Source organism: Pinus tabuliformis, chromosome 7, assembly GCF_031772625.1.
Source record: "Pinus tabuliformis cultivar Carrire ecotype Pingquan chromosome 7, CPIR1, whole genome shotgun sequence".
Taxonomy (NCBI): domain Eukaryota; kingdom Viridiplantae; phylum Streptophyta; class Pinopsida; order Pinales; family Pinaceae; genus Pinus; species Pinus tabuliformis.
The window spans coordinates 280,537,592-280,564,763 of record NC_142293.1 but is presented as its reverse complement, the minus strand read 5'-3'; the positions used below and the strand labels follow the sequence as shown (position 1 = coordinate 280,564,763).

The 27,172-nt window shown below is 38.3% G+C and overlaps 1 protein-coding gene across 1 annotated transcript in view; it reads right to left on the bottom strand.

The window, feature by feature from the left end:
• LOC149246963 (uncharacterized) overlaps positions 1-27,172 on the bottom strand; it is a 200,736-nt gene that overhangs the window by 22,845 nt on the left and 150,719 nt on the right. The window contains exon 6 of the mRNA XM_089458067.1: positions 18,862-19,029. Coding sequence (XP_089314193.1) covers positions 18,862-19,029 — 168 coding nt within the window. The remainder of the gene's footprint in view (positions 1-18,861; positions 19,030-27,172) is intronic.

Genomic DNA, 27,172 nt, shown 5'->3' with positions numbered 1-27,172 from the left:
GTCTATGATCTGCATCATGCTGCCCATGCTCATGATCTCATTTATCATGATGCTGCCCGCTGCATCATTCATCACAGTTGCACCATTGTTGCACCTTTATTGAGATCATGCTGCCCTATGACGGAGCTGCTCTTATCATCATTTTTCTGCCCATGCCCATCATGATCTGAGACTGATCATTCTCATCATTCTCATTATATTGAGATTGTAACCATCATTTCTTATGATCCTTGTCAATGTGAATGCATATTTAATACTTCACGTCACAGCTGTATGTCACTGAGATCTTCTTTATCCAACCGAAACCGAGCAGTTGTGATCATACATCAAGACTGCTACAAGTATGCCTAGGGTTTATCATATCATGTAGAATTACTGAATTATCATACACAGGTATGTGGAGCTTCATATATGATCTGCGGCTACAACAATTATGACTGCGGCTTGGTTCAATACAAGACTGCGGCTACAGGAATTGACAACGGCTCCATACCTTAACTGCAGTTATGACTGCGTATGAGTATCTATAAACAGCGTATGTATGAACAGCGTGTAAATATATATAACATGAACAGTGTATGTATATATGAACAGCGAGTATATATATAACATGAACAGCGTGTAGGGTTTCTGTAAAGGTGTGTATATTGTCTTCATGACAGAGTATACACTGCGTAGATGCCTTCATTTATTAACTGCGTAAGGTCTCCCTCCTTCACTGCGTATAGACTGCGTTAGATATAGTCATGACAGCATATATACATATATTCTTCATTGTTGTGCATATAGATGACAGCGTATAAGTGCCTGCGGAACAGCGTTAAGATTGTACTGCAGCTCTTCCATATGACAATGAAGCAGATACGTTGACTGTCTTGTGTAATGACTGTCTCCATAACCTATATATATCAGCGTATGACTTGTCTCCATGACCAGCATAGATATGTCTTCATGACCAGCGTAGGATAAGGGCATCATCTTGCAGCTGGGGCTCCTTTTAGGCCAGCGTATTCTTTTGGTTCTCTCCTTCTCCAAAAACCCAAGACGTGGAGAGGAGATCACCTCAAGAATACATGTATGAAATGACTTCAAGTCCTCACCAATTTATACTAAAACGAGGATGATGAATAGACATGACGTTTGGGCTTCCTGAGCCTACGTAAGAGCTGGTCGGCTTGATAATAATTACATAATCGAAATAAATTCATATCTCCATAAATACTTATCGAAATCGGATGATCTTTGGATCAATCCTACACCTCTCGACGAGAGGGATCCAATAAAAATATCAGCTGCCATAAATACGCTGACCCACATGGAGTTTGGCCCTAGTTGCCAATTTAACACTCCCTCTCAACTAGGGAGAACTCCATCCGCTGATCCATATGTCCGACTGTACTATCTCTGCCATCAGTGCCCTACACTACTTTGCCCAGCTTTGCTCAGCTCTGCTCACATCTGTTGGCTCTACTCTGCTCTACTCAGCACTGTTGGTTCTGTTGGCTCTGCTCTGCTCTACTCTGCTGAACTATGAATAAGAAGAATTGATCGAGAATGTCTCATACCATTCTCCACTGACCCGAAGTCAATCTCAGAGTGCGTACCACTAGTCCCAGACCAGTCTCAACCGACCCAAAGTCAGCGTCATAGTGGGTACCACTAGTCCCATACCAGTATCACAGGCTCAGAGAGTGTACCACTGGTCCCAGACCAGTCTCAACCGACCCAAAATCAACGTCATCGTATGTACCACTCTCACTGGTCCCAGACCAGTCCTGTACTAACACGAAGTTAGTCTCGGAGAATGTACCACTGGTCCCAAACCAGTCTCAGCCGACCCGAAGTCAGCGTCATAGTATGTACAACTCCTATCACTGGTTCCAGACAAGTATCACAGGCTCGGAGAGTGTACCACTGGTCCCAAACCAGTCTCAACCAACCCGAACTCAGCATCATCTTATGTACCACTCTCACTGGTCCCAGACCAGTCCTGTACTGACACGAAGTCAGTCTCGAAGTATGTACCACTGCTTCCAAACCAGTCTCAGCCGACCCGAAGCCAGCGTCATAGTATGTACAACTCCTACCACTGGTCCCAAACCAGTATCATTGATCCCATATCAATTGAGGTCATCCTAGCGTAGGGAGTACGATAGATACAACGATGCGTCCATCGGTACTACTATGGTCCCTAACTTCATTTCCTTGCTCATTGATCAGATGAGAGGTACTTCCCATGAGTCCCAGACTGCATGGGTAGGATGCCTCGACAGGAGAACTTAATCAATCCTGTCCTCACAGGAGAACACATCAATCCTGCTACAATCGCCATGGAGAACACATCAATCCAAGCCGCCATGGAGAACACATCAATCTAGGCCTCATAGGAGAACACATCAATCCTGCTACAATCGCCATGGAGAACACATCAATCCAGGCCTCACAAGAGAACACATCAATCCTGCTACAATCGCCATGGTGAACAAATCAATCCAAGCCTCACAGGAGAACACATCAATCCTGCTACACAGGAGAGCGAATCATCCTGTTCCACAAGAGAGCAAATCATCTTGTTCCAGTGCACACCACCAGGGGAGGGTGAGTCACCATGTGGTCGTATGTTGTTTCAGTAAGAATCGCAAGCCCCCAGAGCTCCCAGAGCTCAATGTATGCAACATGCAGGACCCTTTTACAAGGGTCTCTCGACGACTCCAAGTCGTACGGGAAAATCACAGGTTTGATCTTTCCCCGGCGCTTTGTCAAAATGTCAGCGACCTATACATCAGTCTCAATGCGATGGAGCCTCCTTGCTCATCGACTTACCATATCCCAGATAAAGCAGTATCTGATGTCTACCTACTGGAGAAATCGTCGAATACGGGATTCCTCAATAATTGAATCCCACCTCTAGTTGTCACAGAGAATCACAGTGGTATTCATCATGTGTACAAACAGCTCACTGAAGAGCTTCAGCAGCCAGACTGCCTCACAGAAGGCCATACTAGCAGCAATGTATTCTGCCTTGTCGGTGCTTAGAGTCACCGACTTCTGCTTCCTGCTCATCCAGGATATCAAGGCAGATTCCAAAGAGAAATAGCACTGAGAAGTGCTATAGTGATCCTCCACACTGCCTGCCCACTCATCATTCGAATAATCATGTGGTTTCATATTTCCGGCAGTGTATCTCAATCCATGAGAGATTGTGCCCTGAAGATATCTCAGAAGATTCTTGGCACCAATCCAGTGAGGCTCAACCAAATATGAGCTCACCATGCTAACTGCAACACATATGTCCGGACGGAGGTTCTCCAAGAACATCAATGTGAATGAGTTTATGAAACTCAGAGGCATTTCCCAAATCAGGTCTGACATCACTACCATATAACTTCTTGAAAGTTAAGATCCTCGAGGTAGTCACAGGCTTGCAGCTTATCTTTCCACATTCAAAATCCAACTCCCTCTGTCTCCTATAAATGAGAGGGTCTGCACCTGTCAGACATAGGTGCCAGTATGAAAGGTTTATCATCCACAACCTTCGAGTAATGGTTTGAATTGGTTTCACTCCTAGTGAATCTTAGCTGCATTAGACAGCTATCAATCCTCTCATACTACGCCCGAGGTGTTTTGCTTCAAGCCATAGAGGGCTTTCTTCCACCTGTATACATGAGATTCCCAATCATGAGTCTCAAAATCCTCGGGTTGTTCCAAGCCTGTGGACCTGCTACATGAGGGGAATGGTCCCCTTATAATATTTTCCTTCGGTACATTTCAGACATGTACCTTCATGTTCCTTTTTGAATTTAGGCATCCTAGTCACCATCTGACTCACAGACCTCCAGTGTTCAGTTAATGGACATGGTCCCCAGTGGACTTCCTGCAACTTGATACAACCCTGAACTCAAAAACATCTTTGAAAGATCTATTTTCAAACACATACCTTTCCATCAATAAGTGCCACCCTGTAACCTTTGATTTCCATTTCCAAGATGGACACCAGGTTCTTCTTGCGATCATGTACATAAAAGAGATTCTGGGGTTCCTTGCTTTCGTTGAAGAGTCGACCATTTCCTTGATGACCTGCATTACTAGTCATTCCTTTGATCATTGAAGATGTCCTAGGAATGGTTGTTATCTTCATCAAGAGATGTGTCTCTACTATTCGGACACTCCTTCGCATAACGGCCGAATTTATTGCAACCAAGGCATCTGCCTTTCCTTCCACCCTTAGATCCGAACTTCCCAATGAAGTGATCCTTAGATGGGCCATCAAAAACTTCCGTTGCACCATTCTGATAACATTCTCTGCTTCGACTTCACCCTGAGAGAATTATGAGGAACCCATTGATCCTTCTATCTTGTCCCAACTGTCTTTGGTGATTGCTCTTTCACTCTTGCTTGGGCATTGTCTCCACCTCAGCTCTGATCCCATGTTAATTTTAGGTATGTTCTATGCTAGAGCAATTTATTTAAATTTTCACAGTTAGCAATCACATCAGCATTAAGATAAACTGCAGATAGAACATAAATATAAAACACAGAAGACAAGCCAAGACAAGAGGACACAAGATATGGCGTGAGCTAGGGACAAACCCCACAATGTGTGGGGAAACCCTTTGATCAAATCTTCTTTTATCTTCAAAGTTCAGCAGAGAAAGAGAGAGTACATTTACAACAGAAGTCAACACTTTGATTTATCTAGATCTAGCATAGATCATTTCGTATAACGATGAGATTAGTTAAAGACATTCTGCTTCAACTGATTCTCAAGGTGACTCCTTCACCTATCATCGTGCTGCATCTCGTCCATTTGCTGCACCTTACCGTGTAGCACCATCATGCTGCTCATGATCTCATACATCACACTGCCCATACATCATGTTGTCTATGATCTCCATCATGCTGCCTATGCTCATGATCTCATTTACCATGATGTTGCTCGTTGCATCATTCATCACAGTTGCACCATTGTTGCACCTTTATTGAGATCATGCTGCCTTATGACTGAGCTGCTCTCATCTGCTCTTATCATCATTTTGTTGCCCATCCCCATCATGATCTGAGACTGATCATTCTCATCATTCTCATTATGTTGAGACTGTAACCATCATTTCTTATGATCCTTGTCATTGTAAGTGCATATTTAATACTTCACGTCACAATTGTATGTCACCGAGATCTATATGCCAAGATCTTCTTCATCCAACCGAAACTGAGCAGTTGTGATCATACATCAAGACTGCTACAAGTATGCCTAGGGTTTATCATATCATGTAGAATTACTGAATTATCATACACAGGTATGCAAAGCGTCATATATGATCTGCGGCTACAACAATTATGACTGCGACTTGGTTCAATACACGACTGTGACTACAGGAATTGATAACAGCTCCATACCTTGACTGTAGTTATGAGTGCGTATGAGTATCTATGAACAACGTGTATAACTAGCATTGGACAGCGTGTAAATATATATAACATGAACAGTGTATGTATATATGAACAGCATGTATATATATAACATGAACAGTGTGTATAACTAGTGTTGAACAGCGTGTAGGGTATCTGTAACGGTGTGTATATTGTCTTCAGGACAGCGTATACACTGCGTAGATTCCTTCATTTATTAACTGCGTAAGGTCTCCCTCCTTCATTGCGTATAGACTGCGTTAGATATAGTCATGACAACGTATATACATATATTCTTCATTGTTGTGCATATAGATGACAGCATATAAGTGCCTGCGGAACAACGTTAAGATTGTACTGCGGCTCTTCCACATGACAACGAAACAGATATGTTGAATGTCTTGTGGAATGACTGTCTCCATAACCTATATATATCAGCGTATGACTTGTCTCCATGACCAACATAGATATGTCTTCATGACCAGCGTAGGATAAGGGCATCATCTTGCAGCTGGGCCTCCTTTTAGGCCAGCGTATTCTTTTGGTTCTCTCCTTCTCCAAAAGCCCAAGACGTGGAGAGGAGATCACCTCAAGAATACATGTATGAAATGACTTCAAGTCCTCACCAATTTATACCAAAACGAGGATGATGAATAGACATGACGTTTGGGCTTCCTGAGCCTACGTAAGAGCTTGTCAGCTTGATAATAATTACATAATCGAAATAAATTCATATCTCCATAAATACTTATCGGAATCGGATGATCTTTGGATCAATCCTACACCTCTCGACGAGAGGGATCCAATAAAAATATCAGTTGCCATAAATAAGCTGACCCGCATGAAGTTTGGCCCTACTTTCCAATTTAACAAGAAGTTCATCTCATCTCGTCTCATCTCATAGAAGAAAACTAATCCACAATTGACGGTAGGGAAGATTGATTTACAAGGGTAAAGATCCTCCAAACCCTACTGGACTCTAGGTCAAGCTCCAAGACCTCATCTCAGCTGAACAACGATGTCTTGATCTAAAGAAGAAGAAACATCATAGGGGACATCAATTTACCACTAGGGTAAATATCTTCCAACCCTATATCAAAGACAATAGGGGAGATCGTTTTGCCATAAGTGACAAAGATATTCCTAACCCTATGTCCAACTGGGTGATCAAAAATCCATCTAGATAAAAGGGGAGATCAACTTACCAACTAGGGTAAAGATCCTCCAAACCCTATATCTTCTACAATAGGGGAGATTGATTTTTCTTAAGTGACAAAGATCTTCCAAACCCTATGTCACCCAACTTGATCCTCACTGATCAAGTGGTTGAACACCATGCATCTCGGACTTAGGGAGACCAATTCACCAGGTGCGTCCGCGATAGGTAAAGATCTTCCAACCTAAGCCTCTTCACTCATTGGTCAGATGAGTGGTGGAATCCAACAAGCCCAGCTTGTGGGTAGGATGCATGTTGGGGTATGTACTCCATCAAGTCCCAAACTTGACTAGGGGAGATCCACTTATCAAAATGATAAGGATCTTCCAACCCTATAGCTCCAAGGAGTACCCCATGCCCCCAAGAGCTCCCAGAGCTTAGTGTTCGTGATCAGCCAGGATCCCTTCCTAGAAGGGATACTTTCTCCACAACTCCAAGTTGCTCTTTGGAGACCAAGAACTTCCCTTTTGGCAAAGGCTTGGTGAGAATGTCAACAACTTACTCATCAGTGAAATCCTCACTGCTTCAATTCAGCAACAAATCAATGTTGGAGCTTCACTGCTCCCTCTATGTTAGACCCACATCGCTCCCTTTGTGTCAAAGACTCAAAGCTCCATCAAAAGTCACACTACTTGCAATATGATCAGCACTGCTAAATAGAGTGCATTGGAAGTATGCGACTTGCTCATCCAGGTTATCAGAGTAAGACCCATAATGAAGCAACACCTCATTGTGTTCTTCCTTTCCATAGCACTCCTGGTTCACTTGGCATTGGCATATTTCTTTTGTCACAATATTGTCTTAATCCATGTCCATACCAGCTTTACAGCATCCAATATACATGTCCAGGCTCTATCTAACTCAAGGCGCATGTTGCAAAGCAAGGATCCATCTAGTTGCCTTCTCATCATGGGATCCATCAAGTCTATATCTAAAGAGGAGTCTCTATCAACAGCTTCTGTGTAATTCATCATGCCAAGTTTCTGACAACATACTTTCCTTGAAAAGGAAGTCCTCATCATCTCTCTGTTACACTTCTAATCTCGAGAAGTGGATTTCCTAGGTTCAGAGGTCAAGTCCATCTAGTACTGATGAGATGATTTGATCCTGTCATAAATAAATTATTAGCATATATGAAACCAAATATCAAAGACATACCTTCAAACTTGAGGAGAGGTTAGAGTCCATATCAGATATCCATTAACCCAGGCATACCAAACATAAGAGACTGGCTTGAGTTTATATCGAGCTTTCTTCAATCTGTAATCATGAGTCTCCTTCTCATGTGCCTCGATGCTTCTTCCTTAAGTACATCAATTATATATCTGATAATAGGGCATCTGGCAACAAGTACTAGTTTCTCATCATAGTCTTCTCTTAGAGAATATTCATGGAAGGATTTGACGCTGCAACATCTTCGTTATCTAGAATATTCCTTGCATCAAGGACATATTGCTCCCAACATCTCATCTCACTATTTAATTTGACAGTCTGCTCCCTCTAAGTAGGAAGCCACTCCAATCATAGATATCAACCTGGGAGACTAGGATCATTCCTTAAAGGTCTAAGCATTTGTCCAATTTCAAATGCCACTCTAATCATGGGGTGTTTCTGCATCCTCCTCAATCTCGGTATTGAGGGCTAGTTCCTTGCATCCATCTAATGTACCTCTAGACCCTAAAACAAGAGCAAGAGCAATAATAGAAAAATAAAAATAATGAAAAATGTACCTAATAATAAGGCAAGATTGTCTTTCTTCTCTAAATATGAGAGTGGCTTCTTCATTTCCTGCACTAGCTCCCTCCTTGGGCTAACTCTTCCTGCAATGTTCTTCGGCCTCAAAGAGGGCTATTCGACCTCACCAAAGGACTATAAATGAAGTAGTTCGAATTCCATTTGAAGCATTCACTCACAAGCAAGTTTAGTATCCCTTGAAGCTGGGAAAAAGTGTGAAATAGAGGAAGGAAGGTGAAAGTAGTGCCAGTTTGGTCTAAGTGAAGAAAAGAAGGAAAATCGAAGTTTCGGTTGAAATTTCTCTCTCTCTCTCGTGCCCTATGGAAGATCGAAGTTCTTTAGTTGATGTCGTAGCCAATTGCTGCATGTTGTTGCTGCTATATGTCGAAGTTGTTGGTGTTGGATGTTGCTACCTCAAGAAGTTGTAATGGACCAAGATCGAAGTTTCTAAGTAAGGATCGAAGTCTTTCAATGAAGATCGAAGTCTCTAAGGGCAAGGTCGATGTTGTTGTGTCGAAGAAAGTGTTGCTACTGTTGTTGTTGCTATCAGGTCAAGTAAAGGAAGAAGAAGGCTAACTTGGTGTGGAGGAAAGTTTGTGTCAAGGTCTAGAGTCTTGGAATATCTCAGGGAAAACTACTGAAGGAAGAATCATTGACTAGGTTTTCCCCTAGAAAGGGTTTTTTCCCTGGCTGTGAGCCTATATCTGATGTCCATTGATTTATGTGTTATTTCTTTGATAATTGCTTGATGAACTAAAAGAAAGAAGATATAAAGGAACCTAATAAGAAATCAAGAACATCACAAGTAATTAACAAGTATAAGAAAATCTTTTTGCCTTTCTAATTTTCTAACATAACAGTGCTTCTATGCTTGGCAATGATAGTACTCTTGATGGCATTGACTTTGTCGATTGTTACCCTTAATGTTTTTTATGATAGTGACTATGTCTATAATCATAATGCATAACTTGTTCTTATGATGTGTAACTATACATGATTCTTAAGTCAGAGATTTATTATGGATCGAGATACTTATGTTTGCTACATTGCTCCTTTGATACATATAATAGAGATTTGTATTGCAGTGATCTTGGCATATGATATATGATTACAGTCTCCTTGATGCATGACAGTGATGATGATCTTTCTTATGATGGCAGTTATCTTGGATTTGTCGCATTCAACTCCCTCTTTCCAGCTGAGGTGGGTGAACTTTTTCTGGATCAATATTGAATCCATCATATCATCAAGTGATCAACAAATTGTCTTCATGACTTCTTGTACCAACTCGTAGGCTTTCCTACCTCTATAGTGTACACACTTTTGTATATTCTTCTCGGAAGTTATACCATATCCCAAACATTATGAATATCATTATCATAATTGCCAAATCAATGAGAGTGACCTCTAGTCAAGATGTAGAATATTTCACGTCAATTTATACTGCTAGCTCCTTCTAAGGTCAACAATACTTTGTTCATATACAAGTTCTGCTAATGATGTGTTCGACTACTAAACCAAGGCTAGTGATGTTGTCATAGAACTGTCAATCGACCATCAAGGAGAGTCTTGGCTCTCCTAACTTTCTATGAGAGATGTATCTTGACCAAAAATATTATGTTATGATATTGACTTTCTACCCATCTATATTTCATGTATCATATTTCTCCTTCAACTCCCTCTGAAGATATGATTCCTTTTTCTAAATGTCTAATATAGAACCTTTTCTAAGACAAGCATACTTCTTTTCATGTTTCCATTCAATTGACTTCTTTATGATCGAACTGGTACTCTTACCTTCTTTGAAGTTGATGTCCATGAATGATGAGGTTCCTTCTTCCATGTTGCTTCTAAACTCTCTTCATACTTTCTACTTCTAGATTGTTTCAATGTTGTTTCCATGTTCTTCTAACACAATAGATTTATGTCATGTTACTTAGATTCCTCCATTCAAATGTTAAACTCTGGTAGTATCGTTGAATTGATGCAAAATATCATGTTGGAGAGACTTCTGACTCTACTATAGATCTGCGTCTTGTAGTTCTTACTTGCTAAATGACTGCTTCAAAAACTTTGTGATGAGACTAATTGCTTCAGTGACTGTACTATCCTTATGACTAGACAACCTTTTAATAATCCAAACTTCTTGCTTGCTAGATGATAAGATGAATGCTTCCAACCTTTTGTGATAAGATGCAACTGACTATATAGACTCCATTTCCTTCAATGCTACATGTTTCTTCAAACAACTTTATAATTTGCGAACCCCAAGAATATTTTGTTCTTCAAATGTAACAGTAACTGCTACTCTAACTTTTATCTTCTAATAAGAAATGAAAACAAATTGTTTGCAAAACCTAGTATTTGTCTTCAATAGTAGAGGTCCTTATGGTCTTCAATCTTTGGTTTCTTTTGGGATTCATCTTCTGCAATGTGAGCTTCACTTATTTCTTTCCTCTAGTTGTTCTTGTTCTTAGGATCTTTAGGACAATCCCTTTTCTAAGGCATTATTCATTGCAACCAAAACATTGTACTTTAGACATGTCTCCATTTCCATGTGGTTGATTGTTGTTGATGTATCTACGACAAGGTTCAAATCTTACAAATCTTACAAATCTTCCAAACTTCTTCCTTGATCTGGCAGCAAAAGCTTGAGCATTTTCAATGTTGGGTTTGTTGCCATCCTTTGCTTTCAACCTTGCATCTACTAGAACACATTATGCCCAAAGTTCTTCAAATCTTGGAGTTTCTTTGCATGCATAGATGCTACTCAAAACCACTCCAATCTAGAAGTAGAGCATGAGTATGGAAATAATTAGTTCTAAATCTAATATGACTTCTCCAAGCCCTTGAAGTTGACCCTTCAATTTTGAGATCTTCATAAGATATGAGGCCACATACTCATCTTTAGATATCCTTGTTCTATAAAGATGATTCTTTAGTGACATTTTTTTACCGATAGTATTGACAGAATATAATTTGATCAATCTGTCATAGACTTCTTTGGATGTACATAGATCTGAAACAAAGGAGATAAGATGGTATTTTATAGAATCGAAGAGGATCCTTTGAGCCTTAACATCTCCCTTATTATACTTGGCCACTTCTTGAGTCTTATCGTTGTCTGGTTCTGGAATTTTTCCTAAAATGTCATCCATGGCCTCATTTTCTAAGAACCAAAGCAATTCTCTTCTTCCAAGCTTTGAAGTTAGAGGCTCCGTCAATTTTGTTGTCTTCCTTACAAAAAGATGTCATTTGATTGGAAGGTTGAGACAAGGAGTAGTAAGGTACTTACTTTTCAAAAGAGTGGAGTGCTTCAAGAATGTTGATGATGCTTCTTGTTGACCATTGAAGACCACTTGAAGACTCCATGCCCAAGGACATGTCAGAGACTTCATGTACCATCAGAGTTCTTATATCATCCAAGTTTTTAAGCTCTATATTCTTCTTCTCGTCTTCTTTTGTATCATACTCAAATTCTGCAAGCCCTACAGGGATGTTGTAAAGTAATGTTAGTGTGATGAATTGAGTCATGTAACAGACCTAGGAGGTGTCTAATTTTCCTTTGAAGTTGTTAGTGCAATTTACTTTGGGCGTTGTCATTCCACTTTCACTCAAGTATCTCTAAAATCAACCTCCAACTTAAGTTGGTTGTATAGAATCTAGGGACCCTCCACCCCTATTGACTCCTCATTGTGAGATCCGGATTCTAGGCAAAGGTGAGGTCTGGGGACCGAAGTTCAATTGAAACTTTGCTTTAGAATACAACTAATAAAATAAACCAAGAGCACATCTACATCACAACTTTACTTTACTTGCAAATGCAATTCTCCTACATATGCTATCTTGGATTTATTTGAGTCTTATTTGCAAATATCATCCTTATTTCAAGAAGCATTTATTTTATTATGCAAGTATTGTGAATCTTTTACTTTTGCAACTATTAGCTTTCTTGTACTTGGAATATTCTTCATTGGTGCAACGCTATTTCAAGTTATTTCATGTATTTGTTACTTTGATGATCATTTAGCTCATGAGTAATTGATGTCATTATCTTGTCACTTGAGCATTTTCTTCCAAGTACTATTTCCTTTATAGTTGCAAGTGATATTTATATGCTCATCTTGGTCTAACATTTGATTTTGCAGGATTATTTATCATTGTATCTTGAATTTTATTTTGAGCAAGCATTTGTCATTTACTTTGAAGCATTGGTCTATACTTTGAATATATCATTGAATGTTGCTCATATATTTATATGCTTGTTCACATTTTGGAATCAAGTTATCTTTGATAAGTAACTCCTCCTAAACTTAGTCTCCTAGAACTTCACATTTCCTTAACTAATCTTCTAGGGACTGTTACCGCTCAAGCTAGCAAGGGTCTTAGGAGGGGGATCCTTTAGGGCAACTACAAGGTCAAGGGCAAAAATGGAGCGATAGCCCACTGTCACCTCAACTAAGGCTCCCTACTCTTTATGGACTTTCACCGATGGGAGGAGACACAGTATAATGAGGATCGTGAAGATGAATGGATCAATGATAAGGTGAAAGGTGATCCGAGAAGCCTATTCACAAGAGAGGCTCGGAGGTATGGCTTACTTGCTTGGAAAGCAAGATGAAAGGCTCTGTAAGAAGGGCTTAGGGGAATTCTAAGGGCTAGGGTTTGAGTATATGACTTGTCAAGGAGATTCCTAACCCCTAAAATCCTTGTGGAAACTTGGATTCCAAGTGGTTTTTGTGGATTGAACTTTAAAATGTTATAGGACCACACGGGGCCAAGTGAACCTAGAATTAGGTCAAGGGGATGAATTTATGAAATTGATCAACCAAAGGTGTGCTTTACCTAATTGAGGGGGAGAAAGGGATTAAAGGAGAAATTTTCTTTGAATTTAATGCAATAATCCCAATGAGGTCACTATCCAAGGAAAACCCAGGGCAAGAAACGATCTTCGAGCTAGGGCTTGCAATATCTCGAGATCCCACTGTCGGATTGGCTTCAAATTTGGAGGGCCTCTAGAGAAATCTCCAGCGCAGTTATGGACCAAAAATCGAAGAATTTGGATGGCTAGATTGTGAAATAAGTGATGCCCTAGTTGACCTATGTAAGCTAGGCCTAGAAAGAAAGGGAGAAGGTGAGAAAAATATGCTTTAAGGTGATCACCTATGGAAGACCAGTGCCTATTCCTTTGGGAGAAATGGAGTCAAGAAGATTCCAATTATTAGGATGGTTTCATTCAGTCAAGGAGGCCTCTAGAACAATTTCGCATGACAATTAGGGCATGAGGAAAATTGTTTCAAGGTATTTATACTTCAATGTGCAATATGTGATGACTTATCAAGATAAATTTCAATGAAATATCTATAGGAACATTCACTTATTCAAACATGGCCCATAACATGATGCAACACTAATAAAAGACAAATTTATACCCTTTCACAAAAGAAAAGCAGCTAAATTTCGACATACTTTAACGAAAATCCCAGCATCATTTATGTGACATAGAAAAAGAATGACAAAATAGCATTAAGAGAGCACTTACATATGAGAACAAGTATATCCAATCATCTTCATATGTCAATATAGAAGCTCCACGACAAAAATGAAGATATCCAAAGATCAAAATTCATCCATCCATCCAATTTCGTCCTCCAAAAAGAATGCCAAAATATCTTAAGAGAGAATGATCAAGCCAAGTGATGATGAGAGAATGAATCAGCTCATTATCTATTTATTCAATGTCTAATGAATTTGATTTAGCCTATTTTGGCCTAATTTAGCCACTAGAATAAAATAATATGCAAAATAACAAGTATTTTTTGTGACAAACCCACCAAACTAGCTCAATAATAAAGGAGTAAGCCTCTCAAGAGGGTCGAATGATCAATAACATGTGTCGTTGGGCCTTAGAGGAGGCCTAATGAAGTCCATAGATGCCATAATTCGAAAAAGGACTCCAAAAATAGTGGACAAGGGGTTGGCCCTTTGTTCTCCATGTAATAAACATGTGGTGCTCCCAAATGGATGTGAAGGCACACAAATGTCCTCATGAGTCTCCAAACATATTGAAGATGCCTATAGGCCATCTGCAAGGGCTCAGATGATGATATAAGTGATACCACATCATCATATAGATCCTAAACCATTTTCCAAGTGTATAGTGCAACTATGGAGCCGGTTGGGCATGTTGGACCAAGAGCATTATCCTCATCCAAAAGGTGGAATAGGAGTAATCAACGAACACTGTTGGGGATCCATGAAGTCATCTCAGCAATGGAGGAGGCCCATGGCTCTCAACACTCACCCTATAGGTGCCAATGTGGCCCTCTAGAGGGCTAGGACCCCATATAGGGAGACCAAGCCCCAAATGGAAATCCACCTGCAATCTTGCATAAGATCCAATGTGTTCCCTTGCCCTCTAATACAACAACTCATTAGAATAATCAAGTAGAAGAGCTTACAAGTCATGGAACCAGTGGGGCACTTCATGGTGGCATGCCCTTCCATAGTGGGCTTCGGTATGTATCAGTGTTGTGAAAATCGCGATTTGTTCCTTCTGTCGATCAAATCGCGATAAATATACGAAAAAATCGCCGGTATTTTTTTTTGCCGATTTTTATTGAAAAAATCGCGATAAAAACGAAAAAAACACGATTTTTTAAGAAAAAATCGCCGGGGGTCGCGGCAGCATGGTTTTATAACGATTTTTTAGGTTTTTCATGCGCTCATTTGGACAATCGCGCGCGGAGGGAGGAGGAGCTCTTGGAGACCAAGCTAAAGAGGGTTTTTAGCCAAATCTAAGTGCTTAGAGGAGAAAATCAAGAGGAAACCACCGATTTCTCCATAGAAACGGTATGAGGATTACTTTTTTTTGTTTTCATTGTTTAAAAACATTGTTTTTGTATGTTTTTCATTGTTTTTGGTTGGGAAACTTGGTATGGAACCATTTTTCTTTTGTTTTCATTGTTTTTAAAGATTTTTTTGTATTTCTTCATTGTTTTGGGTTGGGTAACTTGGTATGACTATGGGAACCAATTTTTTTTTTTCATTTTTTTTAAACATTGTTTATTTTTTTTCATTGTTTTTGCCATTGGGTTGGGTAACTTGGGTTTGGAATGGTTGGGTAATTTGTGTTTGAAACTTTGAACTTTGGAGTGGTTGTTTTAGGTTGGGTTACGGGTAACTTGGATTTTCATTGTACAATCATCAATGTAAAAATTAAAAATTAAAATACTAAATTATAATTTGTAAATTTGTAACTTGTAATTTTGTAAATACTAAATTGTAATCCTAATCCTTATTTTCCCATAGGTTCACAACTGCACCAAAACACCATTCAAGACTTCAAGTTTGCAACTTCAAAGTTCAAAAACAAACATGCCAAGGAAATTGGATCCTTTCTGGGAATATGTTGTACCTGATGCTCTGAATGATAGAGTAAACTTGAGTTGCAAGTTGTGTGGAAAGGGGATGTCCGGGGGGGTGTACAGGTTGAAGTTTCACCTTGCAAAAATCCCTGGACATGATGTGGAGCCTTGTACAAATACAACTTCTGAACTTATCCAAAAAGCCATGAAAGCATTGGAAACTTTAGAGCAGAATAGAGAGGCCAAAGAAGAACTCAAAAGGCAACTAAAAAGGTCAGTTGAAGGAAGTGGACCAAGTGGCACTGGTTCTACTGCAGCATCAGCCAATCCGGTAGCTGCATCATCATTTTTTGTTCCTCGAACCACACCTGGTTCATAGCCATCTATCGGTTCAATGCTAAAAAGAACTGAGAAAGAACAAACTAACAAGTTGCTGGCAAAATTTCTCCTCTGGAGTGATATTCCTTTCAGCATTGTAAGGAATAATCCATTTTTCCAACCTACTGTTGATGTTATTGCCAGTGTTGGCCCGGGGTACAAAATCCCTTCTTATCATGATTTCAGAGGCCGGATTCTTCAAAATGAAAAGCGTGACTGCACAAAAAGATTGGAGGATTTTAGGGCATCATGGGCACAACCAGGATGCACTGTTATGTCAGATGGTTGGACTGACCAAAAGGGGAGAACCCTTATAAACTTCTTGGTTATTTGTCCCAAGGGGACTATGTTTATCAAATCTGTTGATGCATCTGCACAAATCAAAGATGCAAGAACTTTATGTGATTTGTTGGATGTGTTTATTTTGGAGGTGGGTGAACAACATGTTGTCCAAGTCATAACGAACAATGCTGCAAATTATGTTGCTGCTGGTAGGATGTTTATGGACAAGCATCCTACTTTATTTTGGACACCTTGTGCTGCCCATTGTATTGATTTGATGTTAGAGGACATAGGGAAAATTCCCTTTGTCAAAGATATTGTTGACTCATCAAAAAGCATTACAAAATTTATATATAATCATACATCTCTGCTTAACTTGATGAGAAGATTCACCAACAACAAAGAGTTGGTGCGCCCCACCATTACATGGTTTGCCACCAGTTTCATATCTCTTCAACCCCTCTTGATTTCTATGTGAGATGTGAAGAGAATGTTTCTTTTAGAGGAGTGGCGTGCTTTACCAATGAGCCGCAAACTAGAAGGAGAGGCCGTATGCAGACTAGTTTCATACCAGGAAGACTTCTGGGCGGGAGTGCAGGAGGTGTGCGCCGTTACTGAACCTTTGGTAAAGGTTCTTCGGTTGGTTGATGGTGAGAAGCCCGCAATGGGCTATTTGTATGAAGCCATGGACAGGGCCAAAGAAGCCATTCGGGCCTACTATGATGATCAGGGAGATGATGGGTTTAGAAACAACTCTTTCTATGGGGAGTGATTGATGAGCGATGGAACAACACACTCCATTGTCCCATTCATGCTGCTGGGCTTTTCCTGAACCCTGCATTTTCTTATGCATGTGGGTTTGATTTTGATGCTGAGATCATGGATGGATTCTTATCCTGTGTCTAGAAGACGGTGCGATCTCCAGAACAACGTATAGAGATCTCTAAACAAATTGAGACATATAGGATGGCAAGTGGCACATTTGGCTTTGAGATGGCTATCACTGATAGGGCGATTAAAATGCCAGGTATTTTTTAGTTTGTAACTTTGTTTCAAATTTCATTGTCTCTTCAAATTCCATTTTTTTCTTATGTTTATTTAAAATTTTATTTGTAATTTTGTTGTAGATGCATGGTGGAAAATGTATGGTGGCAGGGTACCCCTTCTGCAAAAGCTTGCCATTCGCATCCTCAGCCAAACATGCAGCTCCTCAGGATGTGAGCGCAACTGGAGTGTATTTGAAAAAATACACAACAAGAAGCGCAACAGGTTAACACTTAAACATTTAAAATATTGCAAATTTCCAAATAAATTTTTGAATTCATTAAACAATATTTTTTTTATAATTATTAATTATTATTTCATGATCCCTGTACAGGTTGGAGTCCCAGCAACTTAATGACATGGTCTACGTCTACTACAAACTTCGATTGTGGGTGAGGCAACTTGAGAGGACCCCTGATGTGGATGCCATCTCATTGGATGGGATTGACACCATTGTTGCATGGAGGGTTTGAGGCCGAGAGGCCTCTCATGGATTCTGTTGATGATTGGTTAGTGCAAGATGTAGTGGAGGGGGAGGAGGAGCAGGAGCAGGAGCAGGAGCAGGTGGAGGAGGAGGAACAGGAGGAGGAGGTAACACCGCCTGCCCGGGCTACCATTGCCACCAGTAGAGGACGTGGTCTACCTCCTATAGCTCCTACTTCTAGTTCTTCAGCTTCTAGAGCACATCAGACTCCATTTTCAGCTCCACCAACACGGGCACCAGCATCTACATCTAGAGGGAAAGGGAAAGCTGTGGCATTTTCTCGCAAGAGGGGCAGAGGAAATCAATAGGATTAGACTTCCATTTTATTGTATAAGACATTATGACATGATGAGATACATTATCATATTTTTTGTTGATATTTTGAGGCTGAGTTGGGACTCAAGAGTTAGGACTTACTATTCAGGACATGATTCAATGTTATGTGTGATTTTAGCGCTAGAAATGATATTAAACATCTTATATATTAGTTTTTTATCATATTTATGTGTCAATGTATTTAATTTATGTTGTAGATGGTTTAGATATTAAAAAAATTGAACAAAAAATAAATATTTTTGTACCAAACGATTTTTTCCAGATAAATCCGATTTTTTCCGATTTGTTCCCCGTGCCAATTTAATCCCGATAACGATTAATGCAACATTGGTCTTTCTTGCTGTAATGAATTTACTATGCCTTTCCTGGATATCTTTTACAACTTATTCCAGTTAATCATTTTGCAATAAAAATAAAAGAGGAAGAGTGGAGATTTGTATCATTTTCTATATTTAGGTTTAAATTACTTCTTTGTAGAGCATTTGAGCCAAAGTAAACATGGTTGAGGAACTAGATGAACGTTGAAAACAATATAGAGCACTTAAATACCATACATGTAGAGAAAGTGTAGTAAGAATTGCCATTTCAAAAAACTAAAGAGAACTTCAAACCTGTGGTTGATAATCTGTAGTATGAGAAAACCTATCTGCCTGCGCACTGAAAAGCTCTCCCAAGGCAATACAAACACTGGCATCTGTTTGAGAGAAGTTTGCAGCATTTCTTAACTTCTCCTCAGCTTGATTGAATGCTTCAGCAGATTCAACAATGTCTACCGAATGCTGAAGAAAAGTAAAATATGTCAGAAAGAACAGACAACCAGAAAGCATCACAAAGGACCTAAGTAGCCAAACTCTGGGAATGGCTAAATTTCCAAATAGAAACAGTTTCAGACAAGAGCCTTCCCAAAAAGAGAGAAATGGGGAAACAACAATGTATCTGTGTATTCATATTAGCACAATGCAACAAGAACAACTACCAAATATGATGTCCATGTCCACAATTACAATGTCACTAAGGTTCAATAGAACTATGTCATCAACGGAACAAAATTACTATGGAACTATGCCATCCACTGAAGCAATTTCAGAGTGACCGGTTTCTAAATTCACTATTGAACTTCATTCTTTCGAGAAAATTAAGAGTGATGGCCTAGAAGATTGACCATTAGGTTAAATTAGGTTAAATTTAGGGTTTCTATCTTAAGAAAAAACTATACGTGGATGAACTCATGTGGTGATGGAGAAAGAAACACAAAAAGTTCCAGTGATTTCAAGAAAATGCAAACTAATATCATAATTAGGATTTTTGTTGACTCTAAAATTAGCTAGGATCCCAAAAGTGATTTTCTAGCAATGGGGATGGCATTCTAAAAACAGCAAGGACCCTGGAATTGATTATCTAGCAATGCAGATGGTATTCAGTTTTTGAATAACTTTGGGATTTTTTATGCAAGTCTATTTTTGGTGGAAAAGGAGCACCCTCATTTATTTTTGACATGAGCTTTTCTGAGATACTTTCTTCAGATATTTTGGAATCTTATCCAATGTCCTTTTCTGGATCTTATCTGGTCTATTATAAGCTAGAGGAAGTGTGCCGCAGTTCAGAGAATGCTATCTTTGGCTTTGATTTTCCCAGGGGACTTGTGCACCAAGCAAGCTCTTATCCTCTTGCCTATAATCTTATCCTTATGGCTATAAGGAACACAAACAAGAGAGTTTGATGATCAGTATCTTTGTTCTTCCATCTCTATGCTTCAATTCTTACTCACTTCAAAGTCACAGTTTTTGCACAACATTTATGATTTGATGCTATTGCATTGGTTGCATTTCCCACATTCAATACCGCAGTTAAACTTCAAGTGGTGTAAGGAGATTGTAAAACTCTTGGCATGATTCTTCCTATCGCGCAATATCCTTAAGTGCATGGACTTGTATCCTATTTATTTGTAACTTTGCTCTTTTAACAACTCTGAATAATGAAGATCAAATCAACATCCTTTGGTGACCAATATGAGAGCATGTCTGTGTATGAATTCTATTTAGCATAACTCTTGCATGTTTTATTTATGAAATTCTTTAACCTGTGAGATTCAAATATTATATTTTTCCTTGCATGTTTTCTTTTCATTTCACTCTAGTATTCCTGTTATCACCCAAATGTACCTTTGAACCAAAGAACACAAAAATACCAGATAACTATAAGGAAACAGTTCTGCATCAATGAAGTAACTTGCTCTCACTTCCAAATTGGTGCATGACAATTTGAGGCAAGTCTACCGAATCTGAGGCCTTAACCTTGAGTTGCTGGGAGAAAGTGGCACCTCAAATCTGCAATAAAATATGCAAAATCTGCAATTTTCTTCCTCAAATAGGTGGTAATAAAGTTCATATTTATGAATAGATATGTCAAATAGCACAGAAAATTCATAAATCTGCAATAATCTCCTTGTGTTACTGTAATAAAAATTGCAGCACACCAGGCTTCCCCAATAAGCAGTACATCTACACACTGAGATGAGCAGTTTTAATTTGAACTTTTTCATATCTCACCTGGCAACTTCACAGTGGGACGAAAGATTGTTCCCAGTTATTTTGGTGAGGAAAGTTTGTAGTTATTAATTATGTGATCTTACATGACAACCCTTATTTGAGAGAAGACAGCAACTCAGATTTGTTAGAAATGATCTTTTCATATTGATCATGGCTATTTAAATGTCATGGTTAGAGCAAGATACATATCCTTATTGCATGAGTTCAGTGGCATCCATTAAAAGGAACATGAAACTCTATAGCAATTTCATATTAGATTCATCAACGTATATATGAGGATTCATCAATCATTCAGAATGTTGCACATATCGCGATATTATCGCCAAACTGCCCCTCGCCAATAGTATCGCCACAACTTATCGCGATAATTTCGAAGTTATCGCCCTGTGATTTAGAGGATTGAGTTGTGAGGATACTCTTCATATTTTGATCAAGCAAACAAGGAGAAATCTATTGTTTTCATTTCCAAAGATTCATCTCATGAGATACATACCCTAATAGTTAATGGTAATATTAAATTCTTGAAGTAAAAGTGACATTTTCCTTTATCTTTCATTTTCTTCCTTTTACTTACATTTTTAACATTACCATTAATTGACTCAAGATGTTTGAGAGTTGTTCCAACCTCATTGGATTTCATATGGAGAAAGTAGAAGTCTAGATCCCACTCAAAATCCAGCAAACTTAACAATCTTTCAGGATTGGTAGGATTGCAATGTTTCTACTAGATTTTGTGACGTACGAGGGTAAGGAACTAACATTTAATCAAGATCACCAAGCCTTATACGTACCTCGATGTAACAAATAAAATATATATAAATGATGTAAACTAATGTAAATAATAATAAGCATAAATAATGATTAGTTAAACTAGTAATTAGGCTAAAGAGACATGTCTAAATGAGACATGACTCTTCATGAAGAGACACTTGCGTGGTATATAAGCAAGCCTCTCGTTCTCATTTGTAAAATCATTCTTATCAACACAATTAATATATAATATTTGTATCATCATGGATATCTTTATATTCCAAGTTTTTTGGAGTAATTAATTTTTAGAGGGAACTTTGTTCATTTCATTTGGTATCAAAGCAGTTTGGTCCTCTAGGTTGCTTAACCGGTGCATAGAACTCGTTCTCTGATCCAAGTCCTTGGCTATCGAAATTTGTCAACCGTTTTGCCATACAATTGAAGCATTTTGCTCAGAATTTGGGAGTTTCTCCTTTTCTCCGTTTTTCTAGGCCTTTGGCCATTAACATTAAAATTAAAATTAAAAGAAAATTTGCTAGTTGGAGGGTCTTGTTGAAATTTGGTACCAGAGGACAGGTGGTTCTCTTAGGCTTTGATCTTTGGCCTAAGGAAAAGTGTCCAAAAGAATTTAATTTTTCTCCTAAAGTAACTTCATAATTTTTATAAAGTTAAATCTAATTTTAAAGTGACAAGTGATAAAGTTACTAAGTCTAATTTTAAAGTGACTTTTATAAAGTCAATGAAAAATTAGAAAGGAAAAGTGACTTTGGAAATAAATGACTAAGTGGGTCTTTATTAAAGTGGGGTGAATTAAAAAAAAAAGTGAGATTTAAATGAGCATTTAATCTCAGCCTTAGATCCCAATCTATTTCAGCCATTGGATTTAGAGATCACCCAAAAATCACTTGGGGTTAGATTAAAGGAGGAAAAGGTCATTCATTCTTTCATGAGCAGATTGGAAGAAGGAGAGCAAGAGAGATTTCTGAGCAGGGAGGAGAAGGAGAAAGCAGCTTGGCACACATTCCAAGGCAACAATTGAGCAGATTTGTACAGCTGGTTCAGCACACAGTGAAAGGCAGATTTTGGCACGATTTTCGAGGAGTGGTTTGCACAAAAATCGAGGAGCAGTTTGCTGATTTTTTTTACATGCAAAACGAGGGTCGTACAGCGCATTTATTGCAGTCCGTATAGCGCATTTAATAACGGCCGTACAGCAACATTTAATGCTGAAAGTGGGCACGAAAATTGAGGAGGCCGTACAGCATTTATTGCTGTCCTGTTTGCTGTGAGGCATGGGAAAAGAGATAAGTTGTAAATTTGCTTGCTGATTTTTTGCTGAATATTTCTCACTGTGAAAAAGGCAATTTTCAGAAATAAAGAAGAGCTCTCAAACTGGTTTTCCCCAAGAGTTGTAGGGGGGTTTTCCAGGGTCATGTTGACCAAAAATCTCAGTGTTTAAATGTGTTTTAATGGCTTTTATTACTGCTGATTTTTATTTCTACAATTTCCAGCGTTCTGTAAAATTTCCAGAATTTGTGTTTTCAGCAATATTTATTTTTTTCAGCTTGTTAAATGTATGGTTATGGGAAAGAGCATTTAACTACATGAGAGAAATAAGGTGAAACTGAAAACCGGGGTGGGAAAACAGAAATTTCTACAGGTCTCCAATTCGCTAGTTGACCTTTGGCCATAAAAAAAAAATTAACCAAAAAAAAATATATAAGTAAATAAATTAAAAAAATAAGAAGAAGAAAAAGTAAAAAATCAAATAAAAGAACATAAAAAAATCAAATTATATATAAAAAATAAAAAAAAGATTTAAAATCACCTGGTAGAAGCCCGTGGTTTTAGAAACAACCCATGGTATTTTAAAAGTAAAAGAAAAAACAAAAGGGATACAAAATCTCATACCAAGTGATAATTAAAACTTTTACGTGGAGAAGCCCATGGTTTTAGAAACAACCCATGGTAATTGCCCATGGTATTTTAAAAGTAAAAGAAAAAAACAAAAGGGATACAAAATCTCTTTACGTGAAAGGTAAGTTTTACTTTTTACTTAAAAAATTTGGTGAACATCGTGACCTTCTCATATGAAAAGACTGACCTTTATATTTATTAAGTGTGGTGACATCATAAAAGTTTATATAAAGTGTGACTTTTATATTAAGTGTGGTGACATCATAAAAATTTATAATATTTAAAAAACAAAAAAATTAATTAATTAATATACAAAGTCCAAATTCAAAAGTCGGGAAGTGCCACATTCAAGTCAAAAGAGGTGAGATATATAGTATATATTAATTTAATATAAAAATAAGGGAATGAATACATCAGTGAATATGACAACTCAAGAAGACAAGTCAGTTGAAGAAACGACATACTTAGATGTTGCAGTTCAAACAATGGACATCCCAAGTGAATGTTCCATAACCAATTCAACAACATCTTCGCCAGAAGAAAATCTAAAAACTCCATATTGACATCCGAATCTCGAGAGTAGACCAATCAGCCACAGAACAGAAACAACAAACTGACATTCCAGATAATAGTGATGTAATCTGACTCCAATCTTATGCTAACAAGTCATTACAAAATTCTAGTGATCAGAATATTCCACAAAAGATTAATATGGGATGGTCTGATCCCTTCTCAGTGTAATGACCCACTTATAATAAATTAATATTTAAGAAATTAAATAAATTTAAAATTAAATAAATTAAAATTAAATTATTAAAATAAATAAATAAACTTTATTTCAAATTAAGATATGCAAATAAAATCAAATCAGATTTTTGTTTATAAAAATCGACACGTATCATAATTTTGACATGGTGATGGGGGATGTCAGCAAATAGAAACTTATAAGAAGGAAGGGGCAGTGGCAGGCAAGGGGGGAGGAAAAACGAGAGAAAAGCTTATACACAGTTGGTTAATCATCAGGAACAGCTGGGCCTTGCTTGTTCTGAGGTGTCTAGGCATGGGGGAACAGTGTGCTCCAACTGAGGAGTTTACTGGACTGAGTAGCGAGGTTCTGCTCAGTTTGGCTGGGTGGTTTCAGTCATTTGGTAAACAGAAGAAAACTGGAGGAGTCTTGAAACATTTTTCATCTGCAGCAGACCAAGTAAGTATTTATCATCCAAGCCAACAATTAGTCATATGAAGTTTTTGCATAAATTTAGAATAGAAAATTTTCTTAACATCTCATACTCTGTTTAGGATAGATAGCTCTACAGAAAAATTTTAAAATATTTACAGTTCAGTAAATCGTTATAGAATCAGACATGGTCCTTTACAGTCCTTTACATCAGCTCGGTCTTTACATCTGGTATCAGAGCGAGGTTAAACTCTCAGATCTGTTAAGTTGTTCAAAAAAAAATCTGTTCAAAAACTCTATCTAAAGAAATAATGATAGCAAGTAAAAAAAAAAAATATGTTCAGAAATTCTGTCTAAAGAAGTAATGATAGCAAGTGCTTCACTACTGCAGATGCATCTTCTGGCTGAAGAAATGCAACTAAAGCTCACTCTATTACTAAAATACTTATGTTTTCAGATGACTTTGAAAAGAGTCCTTATCCTAGAAAGGTAACTCTGTATCTGAAAAGAAGCGATCTGCAAACAAAGGTTTCATCTTGTTCAGAAGCTTTAAAATCTTGAGAGGAAAGCCTGTTTACATTACAAAATTTTATTTAGAGTTGTTGTCAAGCTAAATGAGTGACATATAGTGCAACATGAATGATGAACCGAAACCCTCTGTTTCTCTTCTTCAGACATTTGAATCAAAACCCCAAAACGCTCTGCTCTCCACTGCCTCCTTTCCATATCAGAATTAGGTTTTCTTTTTATAGCATTCTTGACCTGAGCAAAAGATAAAACCACAGTTGTTGTCGTCTCTGGTTCCATGGACTCGACCGACGTTTGCTTCCATTGAGCATCTCCAGATTTTTGCTTCCGTTGAGCATCTCCAAATTTCTCTTTGACTTCGTCCTGCTGAATTTGCTGTTGCAATTCACGGCCACCGGATTCAACCTCGGTCTGCTTGTTTGTGTAATTCTCCTCTGTCTTCTGTTCATTTTCGCGGTCCGCGGACGAAGAAGATTTTAAACCTCTGGCGTCCATGGCACCCTGTATTCCCTGGACTGTTAGTCTCTTCCAGTGGATGGCTCCTCCCTTGGACGAACTGTCTGTCATCGCAATTTCTGATCCGACCCCAAGCTTTTAAAGCCCCCTTCAAGACTTGGAAAGAATGAAAGCCCTTAGGTGCCATAGAAATCAAAATGAAACGCTAACCAACCAACAGCCACTCTATGGAGGTCCTGATGATGGAGAATTAAATGAAGGAAATGCAGAGTGCCAATTGATAATTATAAAGAACGAAACCGCCATAACAACGCATTTACATAAATCCGCTAGTCTCTTCAAGGCCAGCCGTCAATAGCTGTCCACATGCCAATTACCTTCTCGAAGTATGCAGGCGTGTTACTATGAAGAGGCGCCAAAGAAATAATTTTATTCTTCAGGTGTCAAGTGATGAATTAAAGTTTCAAGCCATACATGATATATATCATATCGTAACTTTATCATATAATATAGCAAACCATATCCAAATATTAAACTATATCGAATGTGCAATCACATGTATCACATGTTATCCATTGAAAAATGACGGAAGGGTCGGACGGGAGCATGAAAGAAGGATTACAGGTTTTATTTCTCGTCCAACCTGCAAAACCACTATAGGATGAACTGGTCAGTCAACTTTTGAATAATAATTTCAGCCATAGAAAAATTAAAGACTATAAACACAACCATTGTAAGAGAAAGCTTAAATAATTTATACCTCTGGTATGAGCATTGACATGTTATCGAAGGAAAATACTCTCACTCGACAGAGTATAGAGTTAACAACTTAGAAGTGACAAATTGTGAAAGCATGCTGATAGAAGGTGTTTAGAGAACGCTTGGTGGGATACACTGTAAAAACTGTAAGTGAAAACCTAGCCGCAGAGTGGCATAAACAGTGGAGATCATTCAAGAAATGAATATGGCATAATAGAAACTCAATAAGGTCATTAACCTAACAGTGAAACCCTAGAATAATCCTCACCGTCGATTTGACATAAAAATATCTGAACTGTTGTTTGGAGTTAGGTCAAAGTGATACACGTGGCGATGCGAGTGGTTTTTCCGCTTAGTCATGGAATAATCCAGAGATGATGTGATATAAAACCGTATGAGTATTGGTGTAAATGAATAAAATAATACTACATTCAAAAGTGGAAAAGACCGCCATCCTTATAACCAAGTTTCTAATTAGTGCAATTCAAGTAACATGAGCATGATAGTAGGTTGGATATAGCATTAGTTTAAAAATAGGCACTATAATCAACATCATATGTGTCTAAGAACGTGAAGAAAACTAAAGTCCATGACTTTATGCAAAATAATTTACAACAAATAATTTAGTAGCCAAGGAATAATATCGTATGCAACGAATAAATAAAATCTTGCGATCATATAAATGTTTAAAGGTGTAAGTCTTTGCAAGAAGAATTGGACCAACACAAAGTGTAGTGGAAAAAGGTGTGTGCAAATGTTACATATTTGAATATTGCAAAATTAGAC